Genomic DNA, 16983 nt, shown 5'->3' with positions numbered 1-16983 from the left:
CTTAGAGAATAGGAAAAGCAGAGCCACCCACGGCCTTTGCCAAACCTGTTTTCCATCACACTTTTGGCTTAGAATTGTACTGATGACCTTTCAAAATTAATCAAGGTTGGGCATGCCTTTGCACTGGCAGGGAGCTGATACAATGTCCAGGTTCTTTCCTGGCTCAGAGCTCCAATTAACCTTTGCAGAAGACAGCACAGTGCACTTGCACGTACATTTGCCAGTGATGCCAAGGGGTTTTGGTAGAAAATAGTATGCTTTAGTTAAAGTGAAGATGAAGCTGATGTTACAGAATCAAAGAATCACTAGGGCTGGAAGTGACCTCTTGAATGTCTCCAGAGAGAGATGACATAATTTCCTTGGACAACCTATTCCAGTGTTCTGCCACCCTCAATGTAAAGTAATTCTTTTTCATGATGAGGTGGAACTTGTATTCTAGTGTATGTCCATTACTCCTTAAGTATTGGAGACTGAGTATGCTTGGGTCTTGCTGGTTGGGTTTTATAGCTCTGTTAACATCCCCATTAAAATATTATATTGTTTTAACTTTCAAGACTGTCCTATACTACTCACTAATGGTACACAAGAGATTACACAGCAGCCAAAGACCCCAAACCTGGACTTTTTATGCACTTGGAGAATACTGTGTGAGACTGGAATATCTCTTGGGAGATTGGAGGAAGGAGCAGGCTATGCTTTAGGATCAGTGGCTGTTATCTTCAGCTTAGGCACCTTGTTTGAAATGGCACTAGAGCCTGGGAGATGTGTAGTTGTCATGTCATGCTCAGCAAGAGCACCAGAGCATGTTTATGCTAGGAAGATAATACTGTTTTTCTTTCTTTGAAGCAGATTCTTGATTTATTTTATAACTTGGTCTACTAAAGAGCCTTCTGGTGGGTGCAGTTAGAAATTTTCTTTCTGCAGAGCAGGTTTAATTTAGTGCTTGGAGGGGCCAATAGTAGCACAAGCCCTTAAAGCTTTCAGTGCCCCATACTCTTCCTGAGTGGCATCTTCCTGTCCTAAAATGTTACCAGAACTCTATAGTAACTAATTTCATGGTAGCCTTGTTAATGGTGACCCTACATTTACTAACCAGAAAGAGGAGACTTACAGGACAAAGTTCCTTATTATGTTTTACCCCTCTTTTGGGCTGGGTTTTTTTAGTGGCTATGATTTAATCAAAGTACGCCACTATCCTATCATGTGTCCAGGAACTGCTGCATAGATCAGTGCTGGAGTAATTCTAAATTACTTCTGAGTAACACTTTAATTTCCTCCTTGGGCTCCCTCCAGCTGCCAAGCCTGGACCTTTTGTTTCTGTGCTTTATGGCAGGTTTTGGCTTTGCAGGTTTTTACATTGCTGCCAAGTTAATTTTAGAACTTTGGTTGCTATGACTACTGCTAAGTATTTCTTAGTTCTCCACTTATTTGCTCAGTTTGCTGCTTTTCTTTGTGTGTGTGAAGTGCATGGAGTAATTATCCTGCCCTGCAGAAGATAAAGGATGGCATGTGAGAGGTGAGGCTCTTGATCTTCAGGCTGACTCAGCTGCTCATTTAGAGCAGCTGCAAAGACTTGAAAGCACAGCTCTTGCAGCGTGTGGTCAGGAGGAGGATTTAAGTCTGGGGAGGAAGGCACTGGTAATGCACCCATTCTGGTGCACCGAATGAGACATGCTGGCACTGCTTCTAATTCTGCTGACTGCTACTGTCCTTAGGTTTATCTGTGTCTTGCTAGCTACTTTTATAACTATATATAGTTCCAAGTCTTACACTTAGCTTTACATTCTTGGGAGCAGTAACCATTATTTTGCTTAGAGCCTCTAAAGTGCATTATGCAGAGAAATTCTGTTTCGTTGCTCTGAGCTGAAGTTGCTATACTAATACCAATAGTGATGTAAATATATAAATATATATGTACAGCTAACTAGTTCTTCATATCAAGAGGTCCTGCTGTGTTTGTGCAGGCTTTCAGATGTCTTTCCAGTCATCTGAAAGAATAGGTAAAGACAGAGCATCAATGGTATTTAAGACTTTTGACTGATATTTGAAGCACTTTTCAGGAAAATGTAGTTCTTGTCAGTATGAAACAGCTTTGGAGAATGTCCTGGGAACGTCTCTATCTAGTTTTCAGGTGAGGCTAGCCAGGCAGAGCTGGAGAAAATTACCTGATGGGCAACTTCAAGAGCTGGGAATAGATCCACCCTTTGCTCCAACTTCTTGGATGAAGGGCTGTTCTGTTTGCTGTGGTTCTGGGCTGTGGGCATTTGGGACACTTGTGATTAGCAGGGAGTTAAGCACAGGATAACCTTGGTGCTGTTTGAAGCCACGACATCTGTGCAGGTGCCTGTTGTCTGTCTGTGCAGCCATAACTTACAGACATACCTGAAAGGAGCTTCATCCTGATGCCTTCCCAGAAATCTTACCCATTTACCAAGTACCTGTCAAGCAAAAATATAATCATATTGTATTCCTTTGGCCAATTCCCATAGATAAGATCTGTTTAGTATGTGTAACACTTCCATTAGTGAATCTCTATTCTGTGCCTGAAACAGAGAATGCCATAGCAGGGCAAAAACACGCTTTGAATGCAGTTGAAAACAAATCCTTGTCTCTGGTGTCTATGGGAACTGTGAAGCTGTTCAGGAGGGGAACAGTGGTAACCTAGCAGGAGGCTTCATGAGGTCAAGGTGCTGTGTTGTCTAAGAGAAATCTTGTTTGTAACACTGAGAAGGGTAATAGGGAAAAAAGATTAGAAAAACATCACTAGAATAAAGAACATTCTGAGAGTTCAGTGCACAAAAATCTATGAAAGGCTTATTTAATGGTACATGAAATCATTAAGGATGAAAAATTTAATAAGAGTTTTGAGAGACTTAGCTGGATGTCCTAAGAACTCCAAACACAAAAAGTAAATAATGTGCAGAGGCTCTGCCTGTCTGCATATGATTTTTGTTCTTTAACCTTCCAAGCTGCAGCTCTGCACTTTAACCAGTTGGAATTTAAATGTGTTGTTACAGTAGCATCTTTGTTGGAGATGGACCGTGACTCGTGCTCATTAAGGCTACAGATGTCTGCTCAGATTATGTATTTCAAAAGCTTTTTCTCCAATGAACTGTGAAAAGCCAGGCTTGAGCAGAGGATTGTGAAAGATAAAATAATAGCCTCTCATCCCTGTGTCTGGCAGACTTAATGCAGTTACTCTCAGATCTTTTTTAAACTTTGAGACAGCAAATTTGTTCACAGTCAATAAAATAGACTTTTAAGCACAACCTGCTATGTTTCCTTTATCAGTATTTTCCTAAATTGTTCACAAGGCTTTTTACACTCCAAAAATCTTTAATCTGTGAATTTGGCATTTCCCAGATACTGGGGTTTAATAGGCATAAGTGGCATTGATAAACTGTTTATATGTGGCATGATAGAAAATGGATCTTCTTAAGGGGAAAAAAAAGGCACAAAATAGTAAATACTCCATGAATTTAAATGAAATTTGTTTTCCCACTCACTGTTTTTCATACATTTGCGCTTAGTAGCAGAACAGACAGAGCTTTTTAAACCTACCTGGATAATGCCTGCTTCTCCTGGGAGACGATAACTGAATTACCAAGAAATTCAGCTAAATGACTTCTGTGATGTGTAAACATTTGCTGAAAGTTATTAGAGCAGAGCTAAAGAGTCATGGATTTTGTTTCCTTAAGTAGTCATGCATGTCCTACAGACAGTTTTCAGGTGCTCTCTTTATCTCACCTTCTCCCTTTTACATTGAGTGCCAGATGGATAGAGGTTCATCAGGCAGTCTCAGCTCAGTACCCCTCATTCCCTTCCAAACCTCTGAATATTCACCAGGCTCTACAAAAAAACTAGAATGTTATCAAGGAATTCTAAAAAGTTACTTATTTAACATGATCAGGTACATAGGAAGACAAAGCAAAAACTTGATGCAAAAGTCTCCTGTATGCAAAACTGTCTCATAGTTCTCTACTATGTTTTGGTTTAGCTATGCCATAGAGCAATGTTCTTGTCAAACATTAATTTGGAAGACCATTAAGGGCAGTTCACCTCTCTAGGACTGCAAGCCAAGCAGTGCTGATGGGCTCGGGTAATGTTACTTTCATCTTTTGTAGGCTTGGATTTACTGGCCTTGCTAGAAAAGAGAGATTAGGTACAGGTTGGTCTTTGTGGAATAAATTATATCACAGCAAAAGTGAAGTGCCGCTGGACTTCACTTGTGAGTGTGGATCGCTAAGGGACCTTAAGGTTATGTCTTCCTGGCCCAGAAAATCCACCAATAAGGTAAGAGTAATGTTGTTTTTGTGGTGAAAAAATATTTAGTTTCAGTGGTAGCTGAAGCTTCCTGGTTAGAACTCCATCTCAGGTACAGTGTGTTCCTGGACAGGTATAAAGACTATGCAGGTCTAGGGAGCTGGATCCTTTGTGTGGGGAGGGTGTCTCTGTGCAAATCCTCAGCTCTGCCTGGGGTGCAAGAAAGAGCACTTGACAAATGAACCACATTCTTTTCTCTTCACAGGATATATCTGTACTCCTCTGTGCTGCTTCATGTTGGACACACATGGGCTGGAATTAGCTGAACTGATGGAGATGCTAATTCCAGTCCCAAATACAATATTGCTGCTTTGGCTGGTTCAAAGGTTGCACCAGACAGCACTTTCAAAGCAGCACCCTAATACCTCTGCTTCTGGTTCAGAGACATCTACAAAGATCTGTAGGCATGCCCTTAGATTGCTCTGGGTTTCAGAAAGACAATTAATTAAATGGGAATACGAGAAACAGATCTGAACACCCAAAAAGGAATAGAGTTACTGGTAAATAAATGTTGCATTAGCCACAGTAATCCCAAATCTCCAAAACAGCGTGTTCGCTGCAAAGTTATCCCAAATCTCTGCAAAATGTCTATGGTTGTTGTATGAAAAGGACTGTAAAATCAGATAGATATTTTGTTTCACACTGTTCTGAAGCTGGTCATCAGATCCCATCTGACTTTTGACAAAGCAGTTTTTCTTCAGCAGTCTAGTTAACTTGTTTGGATTTATAGAACTGGTTCTTGTAGGACCTAGAAGATGTTATCCTAAACAAGTGGATAACTTTAAAAGTTTGGGAAAAAAAGTTGATGGATAATTCCCTTCTCATTTTTCTCCCCTTCTTAGTAAGATGGAGATTATACAGAGAAGAGTCTGTGCTGCTGCAGAATGACCCCATGGTAACTAGCTAGGTCTCATCAGGTCTGCAAAAGCATCCTGTTTTCAGCCTTATGCCAATGTACTGTAACCAGTGAGCCAAGTTGAATGAGAGTCTTATGGTGTTTTACTGGGATGTCATAATAGATTTACCTTCCTTGCACTTGCTGCAGGTATTAGTATTCATCCATGGGTCAGTCCTTGCAAATAAACTTCTTGATACTTGCATAAAAATGATCTGCTTGTCATTATATTCCCTGCACTGGCCCTTGTCTGCAATGCGTGACATGAATTCATTTCTCAGCTGTTGAATTTAGGGAGTGTATTAAAGGAGCCAGAGTAATATGTGATGAGCTGTAATTAAAATTACTAATGCATGTCAATTCCTTTCCTTCCTTCTGTTCTCATTTACATTCCTCATGCAGACTTGGTTCACTTTGCCGAGTGAGCCAGAGACCAACTGTTGACTGGAAACAGTGATTTCTGCTTTCTCTAGCACGGCTGCACAGGGAAATAAAGTTAGCAAAGATCCTCCCTGAGGTGTTACACTAAGTATCAGGAAAAGTCTGGCTTGCATCTGTCCTGCAAAGCTTTGGTCTGTGGTTGCAGTGGCATCGTCAGTGGAACAGCTCTATCTGAGTGGTAGTTTTTGTAGTTGGTAGCAGGATCAGTAATCACAGAATGGCTTGGGTTGGAATGAGCCATAAAGACCTTCTCGTTCCAGCCCCCCTGCTGGGAGCAGGGAAGCCTTTCACTAGGCCAGGTTGCTCAGAGCCCCATCCAGCCTGGCCTTGAGCACTTCTTGGGCTGGGGCATCCACAGCTTCTCTGAGCAACCTGTTCCAGTGCCTCACTACTCTCATAATGAAGAGATCATGGTTTCTTCGTTCTGTTATAGTCTTTTTTTTCCATCTCATCTCTTCTTATGAAAGTATGCTTTAAAATGGAGATGTTTAAAGGATTAGCCATTTTATGTTGTATTGTTTTACTGACAAATGCACAAGCTGTTTTTACTGATGCTGGAAATTGTGGTTTGGTGTTTAACCATGGAAGTGAACTGCAAAATGAAATAGAGAGAGATACCTAAAGCATCTTGGATGAAAACAATGGGCGCTTGAGTAAATATCTTCCATTATGCTGGGCACAGTGTATATTTCATTATCTGTTGTTAGAGAAATATGTTAGTGGTTCTGTTGCAATTCTGAATGACTGAAAAGCAGTTTTGCTTGATAAGGAAAAGAGAGGAAAATCACATGCCAAGACTTAACTGTGCCAGCCTTCTGCAGTAGGAAATTAGGAATTTGGATGGATCATCCACAATTGTGTGGATTTTGAGGTTCTGTTTGGTTTGGTTTGGTTTTTACTCAGCCTCATATTTTTCTTGAGGTAGATGAATGTCAGAATAGCCTGTTTGAGGCTATAAGGAATTACAGACTGCACAGAAAGAGAAATTCCTGCCCAAAAATATATTGCTCAATGGCTGCATGACTTTGTGGATGTGGGGCTTAAATAGTGTCAGGGGAATGTAAAGTAAAAAAAAAAAGACAGCCAAAACATGTTGCACCTTCTATATGTCTGGTTCTAGTGAGCTTTGCTGAGTGCAGCTGAAGTATTGTGCTTATGGCTTGGAACTGGGTATCTCACCTCTGGAAACCAAGGCTGTGACTGTTAGGTATGGGTGGGGGAGATACACATTGTAGTAGGAAGCATGAGCATTATCATGGGAGTATTTTCCTCTTTCTCAGCTTGTCTCTCCCTAGTAATTTACATGCTGGCACTACTGTGGATGAGGATGGACTGAGGGATACTTTACCATCTCCAATTTGCATGCACATCCTTTTAATGAGCTCATTTTTCACAATCTGAAAGAAAAGGGGAAAACTTTCTTTGTCACGCAGCGTGTTAGCAGAAAACACAGCGTAGGACAAAATCAATTTTATATTGAAACCAATCTCAGGCTTCCTTTTCCTTTTGTCTTGCAGAGGCAGGGAGCGGCCAGGATTACGTGACCTCTGAAAATCAGCTGCTTTACTACCCGAGCATTACCTACGCCATCATTGGCAGCTCTGTCATTTTCGTGCTCGTGGTGGCCTTCCTGGCCTTGGTGCTGCACCACCAGCGCAAGCGCAACAATCTGATGACGCTGCCGGTGCATCGGCTGCAGCACCCGGTGCTGCTGTCCCGCCTCGTGGTCCTTGACCACCCGCACCACTGCAGCGTCACCTACAACGTCAACAACGGCATCCAGTACGTGGCCAGCCAGCCCTACCCCAGGCCAGTGGAGCTGGACTCCCCACCGTCCTACTCGGAGGCTGTGCTCGACCAAAGGTATGTACAGGAGCTGAGTGTGGCCTCCCCACAGCATCCCTCTGCTGGTGGTAACCTGTGCTGCCGCTCCCCACTTACTGCTGCTGTTGACAGAAGTCCAGTGCTGTGCTTCTCTCACCTGCACAGAGTCAAGCTTCAGTAAATCTGAGATCATTCTGTGTGTGAAAAATTCTTGGTCCTCAGGTCGGTTTACTGTTACTGATATTAAAAGGGATTTGAGGTCAAGTCTCTTAGCACATATTGGTAGTAAGATTTTAAGAATGGCAGGAGAATGTATCATTTGTCTAGTAGTGATAACCTGTGCCAGTCTGAAATCAAAATGTGAAAACTGAATTTGGAGTTTCACCAAAAAAACCCCAGATAAGTTGTAGGTTATAGCACTGAAAAAAATACAGCCTTGTTCATTTATGATAACTATATAAAGGTGACAGCATTCGTCAGTTCTTTTATAAAGAGCTGTATCATTCTTCTGCTTTGCACTGTTTTACCTTTTACCAAGGGAAGAAAAGAACAGAACTCTGGAAAGGACTCTTCCTAATTTAAATAGCTGAAAGTGCTTTGAAGTTTGGTGTGGGTGTGGCTTGTATGTGATGCTTTTGGAGTTATGTAGTTATGACACTGGTTTAATTTGTAGATAATTAACCTTCATTTTAACCTCTGTCTGTAAAGTCTTTCCAAACAAAACTTGTAAGCAGACATCCCCTGTACCTAAAAAGGATATGGTACAAACTTTAACAATTCGGATTGTTCACTATCACCCTGTTGGTATTTACATGCAAACTATGGGATTTAAGAATAATTGTAAATTCCTATTCTCTGCTGCTTTTGGCTGCAGGTCCCTTGTCTTAATGTTGACTTTCATAATTATGATATATTTTCATTGTTAAGGACAACTAAATGAGCAGATGTCGAGATCGTAATCACTTTTCACCTGAGCTGATAAAACCATCAGCAGTTTTGGAGCTAATTGCTCCCAGTGCCTGTTACCAATCTGCTCAACCCTTACTTGCTTGCTATCAGAACAATGCAGTGCTGAATGCAGTGCTCATCTTGCCTGTGCCTGCTTAACAGTTGTTCTGCGTGTGATCTCATGACAGCCAAAGTGATTTGTCAGTGTGGAGAATTCAGTTTGTTATTTATTTGTAGACTGTAAGCCATTAATCTCTGTCACTTAGTGGAAGTTTCCTTGGAGCTTTCTTCTGCTGGCATCATCATCTATAGGTGTAAATTCACCACTTAATGTGACTTCTTTTAGTGTTTTCTCTGGAGTAAATGTTAAACAGAAAAGTTTTTTGCCTCTTGCACAGCTGTCTTTGAGCCAGCTTTGTTGGCAGTTCACAGCCATCTAACTCAGCTTGTGGATTGTTAAGTTGGTTGGCTGTAATTACTATATTGCACCTTGGCCAGAAACCTTGCTTCCTAGTGGTGGTGTGGATATTTTGAAATTACCTGAATAATGTGAGCAGGTCTGAGATCTCTTGATCTATGTCATAACTGAAAAGCTGAGAAATACTGTTTGTCTTTTTCATCATTGGAGTACTGTGTACAATCTCCTGTCCCACTGTTTTCAGTAACTTCTTACTCTGTTGTGTGTCTTACAGCAGACCACCTTGGTTTGACCTTCCTCCACCACCTTACTGTTCTGAATCTGAACCCCCTAATCAGGCAGACCTTCCTCCTTACCGCTCTCGGTCGGGGAGCTTGGCCAGCACTGACGGCCCCGTGGCAGAAAGCCCTGTGGGCACATCTGACAGCTGGACAAGAGACGTCCATGGCAGCGTGGATGGGCACAGAACTCTGCTGGAGAGGACAGTAGATCAGAGTGATCCTCTGATCAGCCACACTGCTGAAAGAGAAGTGTAACTGCTCCAGTAGTTGAGGTGGCCAGAAGGCATTTACTGTCTGGGTATATCTGCTGTGGCTAATGGGTTTCAGGGGGACGTGTGCCTGCCTGAATGATGACTTGTTTTGAGTTCACACTGAGTTAATATTTGAATTCAGCATTTTGGGCTCATCAAAGGCAGAGCAAGGAGACCTAAATGTAGAGTCGCATCATCTCTCCAGAGTATTTCTGTGAGCAAGTTCTGGTTCAGAAGAGAAACATCAGTGCTTTGTCAAAAGAACTGATGTGGTGTATTTATTGGACTGCTTACTGTATATGAATGTATATATGTGTTTGTATAATATTTACAGAAGTTGCACAGGAGAACTGTGCCACAAGGACTCGTTTTCAGACTGCCTTCCATCCTCTCAATGTGGGAGCTGTTTCTTGTTACTGTCTGGTGCCAACTGGTGGTGACTGAAGCACATGAGAGGCACTCATGCTGCTTGGAGATCTGGAGCCCAATGTCAGTCTCCTGGCAGTGCCCAAACTGCAGAAAATCTCCTATTGACGCATCTCTGCGTGGCCTGGAATGTTCTCACTGTGAAGGAGGTTTAAGCTTGTGAGGATGCAGCAACTCTAAGTCAGGTTTTTTCCCTCAGATGCCAGTATCTAGGCCAAATTTGCATGGATTGTCTCAGCAACACCACAAAGGTTGGCTTGTCTGTCAAATGTCAAGGCTGAGTACAGAGGCACTGAACCTTCTGAAAACAACAGGGCAGGGCTTCTTTTCCTGTGTGGCATAACATTACTCCATGTATTCCCTTTTAAAAAACCCACAACTGAACAACAAAACAAGCCCCCAAATTGTTCCAGCAAAAGCTTCAACACCAAAACTGCTTTGAGGCAAACACCCAGCACAGAAAGCTTTAATGTAGCTTGCTACATTAGTAGTTTGCTATATTTGTAAAATACCTGAAAGCAGGTCATGCAGTGAAAGGTGTGGGCTTGGCATCCCATCTACAGCATGTGTGTGAACAGACATGGATACCTGCCTGTGTGTAGGTATGTACAGAGTGTATCACTTGGGTTTAGTTCTGCTACACCACAAGAACTCTGATGTCAAAGTGTTGGTTTTGATAAGCTAATTGCTTTTCACAGAGTTTGCGTTATTCACGTTCATTTGGTTGAAATTGTAGCTTCTGCAGCAGAACTGTTTTTGTCTGTTCTGTCATAAGTCTTGTAATGGTCTCCTGTCAAAAGTGTTTCAGTGCACCTTGGTGAATCACCATGTGAAAGCACCTCTGAGGTTAAAGGTAATTAGAGAGGCAAGAGGGAAGAAGCTGTGAAATTAAATGACACTGCAGTGCTGTACTTATGCTCAGTATACAGAACACAGTGCAGTGTCTTCCTCTTGTCTGGAGGGAAATTTGCCTTGAAAAATTATTTGTGTTTGTTTATCCCACATTTCCCGCTCTTTCTATGTAAAAAAGAATAGTGTCATTAAACAGACTCTGCTTTTTAAAGGAAGTGAAGGAAGCTGACTGCCCACACCTTCTGCTTTCTTCCTCCCCATCTTTGCAAGGTAGATTCTTTTGCCCAAAGGCTATATGCTCAGAACCCAAGAATTTGGAGTGTAGGTGAGGCAACAGCTCAAGTTCAGTCTCAGTTCTTACAAACACCCCTGATTTTTTGGGGAGGGAGTTAGGGTGTTGTTTATTGGGTTGGTGTTTTTTGGGGTTTTTTTTTCATTTCCAGCTTTGGAGTCTGTTGCCACAATATGCAAGAGGCAGGGACCAGATAGGTTTACAAGCACAGGTCATTCCAGGACTGAGGACATGGTGGGGAGTCCTGGAGAATTCTAATGCTGATGGGCTAGGCTGACTTTGGAAGCAGATTAAGGGCAGCTTTCATTACAGGCTTAGGCAGCCTGTGGTGAAGTGCATTGGTGGAGATGCTCCTAGGTCCTTGCAAAGTAATGTATAAGAGTGGCTCAGATTTCATCCTTGCTGAGAACTCAAGCAATGTAATTATGCTGTCCTGCACAAAGCAGGATTTAGCTTTATTACTGACTGACCAAGGTCATAGGCAGGCTGTTGTCATTGCACAGAGCAGACAGCTATTCTTTATTTTACAGGTAGATCAGACTCAAGTATGTGAATGAGTTAATGGTACAGATGGGTGCAGGGACATCTCCTGTGATCACTGGACCCTGCCGTCCCTCTTGCCTTTCAGTGAGGTTCTGCTTGGCCTCTGTAAGAGAGCTGTGTTATGCTGTGTTAACCTTAATGGTTTTCTGTTACAGTTTTATAAACTTTGTATTTGCCTTGAAAAGACACCATTGAAGAGTTTGCAGTAGTTTCATTGTAATTAGGTATCTTTTTTATTTTAAAGTTGCCTAAAGGTGTACTAGTGAAACGAAAGCTTTGTGTCTACTACCCCTCAAACAAGCCTTCCACAGCGGATTGCATTTCACCATGTGTATTCTAAGACCCCAGAGGGTGTGCAGCCCAAATACTGTGTGCCTATGGCATTTGAAAAGTGTTGCCTCACATTGCTAAGAAGTAGGAAAAGAATGAATATAGCCTGTTTCTTCTGTCTTGTGTCAGTCACTGTCATATATGTACATATATATATTAAAAAATAAAAGATACTCTTTCAGGATGTATATATTCATGTAACTTTTGCATTAAGATAATCCATTTGGACTTTACCAAAAAATAAGAAAAAATGTTCTTAATGGTGTGATGTTTTCCCTTCCAGCTAAGGGTGTATTTATCTTTGTATAGGAATTGTCTAGTTTTTGACAACACAACTTAAAAGGAGATTGTGCCTTTCTGTTTGAATGTTGTTTGGAAAAGCTGTTACCTGCATTTCTGGGTGTTATGTGTCATTGTGTAGAGATCCAGAAAGAGCAACAAGTCTTGTCTTCCACTTCCTTGTTACTTGTGGGGACCGCTGAACTTTAAGGACTACAGCAATTCAGTGTTTGTTCAAAAAAGGTGTGCTAAAAGTTGGGGTGGCTCATCTTACTCCAGTTTTCTGGTTTGTAGAACAGGTTTGCTTGGCTATTTTCTTTAAAATTGCTGAAATTACACAGAAATTGTTTATGGTGTATCACTTCTAGTATGTTAATACAGCATTACGCTGCATTATTTAGTGGGATCTTTGGGAAAAGTGCTGATGAAATTAAATATTTCGTTGAAAATCCCGCAGCTTGTAGGGCTGAAGTTAAATGTTCATCCAATACCATGTGGTAGGGGTTTTTTTCGCTAGCAGATAAAACTGGAATTGATCATCCTGTTTGCAGTTGTTCTTAACCTTTTAGTTTGATCTTAGTCATCCAAGAGCTTTCCTTTCTACTTAATATTTAAACAAATGGATGTTATTTCACAGACTTATTCATACAAAAGTAAATTTAATTAAAGTTCTCTTCAAGAGCCAAATTCTGTTTCCACATCTGTACTGAATGGTGACCACTGTATTGAGTAGTTCTCAGTGCAGCTATTAATGTATTTGAACAAAAGAGTTTGAAGAAATGATTACTTGAAGTAAATAAAGGCATTTAAATGAAAGGTCATTTAAGTATAAACAAATAAATAAAATTCAGGAGCTTCAACTGTAACCTCTGCTGAAATCAGCGTGCTGTGTATTTAAAATGAAGCCATTAGTGATTCTGCTTGATAGTAATCTGAAGTTCCTTGTAAGGTAAATTGCCATTTACCTCTCTGGTATTGGAAATGGAAAACTGGCACTGATGCTTTTAAAAGAGAGCCTGTGAATAATTTTCTTGGCTCTTGTCTGCAGTGACATATACAAAAACACTGACTGCATTGCAAGTTTTAAATAACTGCATTCCTTCTTCCTCTACTTTTAAGCCAAATCAGTTTTATTTACACCACTTCACTTTGATACAGCTAATAGGGCCCTTGTGATAGATTTAGAAACTGAGTGGAAGAAAGAGATGACTCTCACTTTAATTAATGCTGCAGCTTGTTAATCTTGTGCTCTTTCCTTTTAGACATCGTAGCAAAGACAAATGGTTTTAGTAGATAAGGAAAACTATTAACGATGAAAAGGATGGAGGGGCACTGATTCTGATTTTTAATGAATCTTTAAAATTGTATAAATGAAGAAAAAATTGAATGCTGTGTTTTTTTCATGTGGTGATCAAATGACAAGTACTGTTTTTAACTGTTGCTTATTGGAAGCTACCTTGCATATAATGCCTGGAAATAAAATTGTAAGACAAGGGCTTTTCTTGCAGTTCTTAGTAGATCTGCAGTATTTTTTTTATTAACACAAGGTTATATTACAGCCATGGACTAAAATATGGACTGCAGGAAGAATTTCAATACTGTGCTGGATTTTGTCTGAATGTATCCCAGTACAGGACTGTGGCCTTCATTTGTCTTTTTTTTCTTTCTTTGAGGGGTTTTGTCAACTTGAAATGGAGATGTTACTTAAATGGTTTAAAAGAGGTTGTATGTCTAAAGCCAGCCTTGTCTTAAACTTTTGTAAACTGGAAATCTTCAAAAATGTATTCTGTATTCCTGAATAAAATTGATGTTTTAATACTGTTCGCAAGTGGGCATGTCCCCTGTCTCATAAAGTCTCAGTTGTTCTGGTTTTATAACCTCCTGCATGAGGCTTCTTACAATTTCTTTTACATTCCATGTTAAGTTTTGTTAATTCTTTTGGGTTTTAAATATATTTTTTAAATGAAGTTATATTGGAAATCACATGTACCTGTATGTATAAAAATCTACTGATCCATATTTATACAAATGAAAATTTCTTAATATCATAATTTCTCATTTTGCTGTCAAAGACAAGGTGTCAGAACCAGTTTTGTCTGCTTTGTTGCAAAGCTCTGGAGGCTGCAGCAGAGGTTGTGCTCTGTGCTGGCTGCTGTGTATGGATTGACCAGCAGAGCTCAGGGCTGTCAGCACTGGCCTCATGCTCCCCCTTTCTGCCTGCCACTTCCCACCCCTCATGTTCCCAGCAGAGTGTCCCTGTTTGTCTCTGGTCTGGCATCCACGTGCCAGGTGTGTGAGCCCGGTTTGAGTGCAGATGCTGCACGGAGGCCGCGTCTCTGCCTGTGCTCCTGAGTCAGGGCTCTGCCCCTGGCAGATGCCCCGTGCAGGCACCACCACTGTCAGGGGAACCATCCAGACCCACAAAGTCCTGTCACTCAAAGGATTGCTGTAAGAAGTACCCCAACGTTATAAAGTTATTTTCCCAGACTAAGGAGAACTAATTCAAATGTTGTGTCTAAATTGTTGAATCTCTGTAAGTATCCAGAAGTTGACATATTCCACTTCTGTGATTCTTTTCCTCTTGCTAACTTCACAAAGGCGTGCCAGTTTTATTGTTATCCTCATTAATTAAATCACATGCCCTGATTCAAATTCTCAGATGGAAGTCTTTTGTTTGGTGCTGGCAAACTGCCCCAAAATAGCTGTGGATCCAGAATTCTCCCCAGCAGCACAAGGGAGATGGAGCTGTTGAGGCTGCCACAGCGGGCTCTCTGCAGGAGAGGGAATACTGGGCTCTCAGGGCTGACTCATTCAGTCACACCCAGCAAAAGCTGTGTTTGAGAAATGTTGATAATAAATACTATAGTCTCCAGCTAAGCTCCTAATTAGTCTTTTTTATTCTCTCTGCTTTGATTTGTTTAAAGATCCTAATTTTTGCACCTTAAAAATTAAATGGGCAGCAGTGATTTCTGAGTGCAACATCTTTTCTTGCTGGTTTGCAAGCAGTCTATTAATCAGACAGCCTCAGTTATCTGTTGGAGAGAGAACTAAGCAGCTTTTCACTGTTTGGGGAGCTGTAGTCCAAAATGATGTGCTGTTATTAATTGAAGCAAAGACATCTTCATGTGGAAGTTCACAGCTCTTCTTCGCTTTTCAAAGGAAAGTTGAGGGTATGCATATTGCATAAAGCACTTTGGAAGAGTACTGGATGGATCTCTCTAGGGAATTATTTTTTTCTGTTTATCTGCCAAACATACTATGAATAGATAAACTGAAACATGATTCTCTGCTCTCCAAAATCCCAGTAGTATTCCTTACAGCCTTATTGCAGGGACCACTGGAGAAGAAGAGGTAGAGCAGTTTTGGGGCTGATCTGACCCTTAGCATTTCTGTGGGAATGGGGACAAAGTGTTTCAGTAGGTGCAGTTGCTTTGATGCTGGATACTGTGCAGAAGACCCCCATTCACTGAGAATTGATTTGGGACCATCACTTCCTATATTCTTCTCAACAGCCACTGTACAAGTGCCTTTTTTTTTTTTTTTTTTCCTGGTCTCTTACGCAAGGTTAATTCCTATCAGTTACCCTGAGGTAAAACCTTTCATCTGTTGTTATTTGATACCACAGCCTGTAACCCCTTCAGATTTAAACCACTGTCATTTTTCAGCACACAAAAGTACAATAACCTTCACCTGTGCAGGAACAACAGGAGTAACAGCCCAGCTTCACCCAAACCTCTCACTTCTCCAGGAGCACTCTGGCAGCATCATTTTGACTGAATGAATCCAAGTCTCTTACATTTATTTGCAACACCTGCTATTTCCTTGACAGATGTGGGTCCTGTAGTGGCACAGTGATGAAGAAGTATGATCTTGTGTTTGACAGAGTAGATTTTTCTTCTCATTTGTTGGTGAGAGAGTTATTTCAGAAAATGCTCCAAATGCTTCTTGCCCAATGCTGCATCCAAAGCAGCACTATCTCACAGAGGTGTGGGGCAAGGGGAGGACAGTAAGGTTGGCTGTTTAATGTGTATGTATATATATATATATAACTGCTTTGGAGATTTCTTACATGTTCCAGCTCTTGTACCTAAATAAGAAATATTTAAGTGCTGCACAGTAAGTGAATTTGCAGACTAAGGAAGTATGGTTGATACTTGGCTGCTCTTTTGCTAATTTCTGTTTACTCAAATATGATGCATAGTCAAGAGCAAAAATTCTCCATGCCTCTGTTGCTGTGTTTATTGTTCTCCCTTGGCAATCTGTGCAGAGCAGAGGAGTTAGCAGAACCAATGAATTACCTGAAGTGGATTTGGAGAGTGCTTTGCTTCAGAAATAAAGGAGCTGGCTTACATATCCACTTGCAAGGTGTCATGTTAGATATGCTGGTTGAGACATGAATTACATAAAATAAAATCGTACCTGAGCTTCTACAGGAAAAAAAAAAGGCAGCAAACTTGTGAATCTGAGAGATGCAGCAGCTCTTCATCAGCAAGGCCAGTCTGGGAGCTGGCTGCAGGTCAGGGTTAGAAATTCCTGCACTGTAACCCTTTGTGAAGCTGCAAGTGCAGCACTCAGAGGAAAAAGCAATGGTTGTTTCAGGTTTGGCAGCATGAATTAGTGTCTCTAGTATCTGATACCTGAAATATGTGAAAATCATTCCAGACCAATTGTCAGCTTCCTTCAGGAAGCTACATGGAAATCGTTTGGTTGCTTTGTTTGCATCATGTTTCTCAAGCAACTAACCTCACTCTCTTCCTTTTTATCCATTGCAGGGATGGCAGGAAGATTTGCACTGTTTAAGTAGGGACAGCTGAGGCAGGGAGAGACATCAAAATGAGTTTCAAGAATAACAGAACTTGCATCTTCCAAGATCCAGCTTC

At 41.1% G+C, this 16983-nt stretch overlaps 1 protein-coding gene across 1 annotated transcript in view; it reads left to right on the top strand.

The window, feature by feature from the left end:
• The window catches only part of LDLRAD3 (low density lipoprotein receptor class A domain containing 3), a 107556-nt gene extending 93630 nt beyond the window's left edge, over positions 1-13926 (top strand). The window contains exons 5-6 of the mRNA XM_058027196.1: positions 7177-7522; positions 9124-13926. Of these exons, the coding sequence (XP_057883179.1) occupies positions 7177-7522; positions 9124-9385 (608 nt within the window). The 3' untranslated portion in view covers positions 9386-13926. The remainder of the gene's footprint in view (positions 1-7176; positions 7523-9123) is intronic.
• Positions 13927-16983: the final 3057 nt, after the last annotated feature.

The sequence above is a fragment of the Melospiza georgiana genome, chromosome 6, assembly GCF_028018845.1.
Source record: "Melospiza georgiana isolate bMelGeo1 chromosome 6, bMelGeo1.pri, whole genome shotgun sequence".
Lineage (NCBI taxonomy): Eukaryota > Metazoa > Chordata > Aves > Passeriformes > Passerellidae > Melospiza > Melospiza georgiana.
The sequence above is the reverse complement of the archived record's forward strand: the minus strand, read 5'-3'. Positions and strand labels throughout refer to the sequence as shown.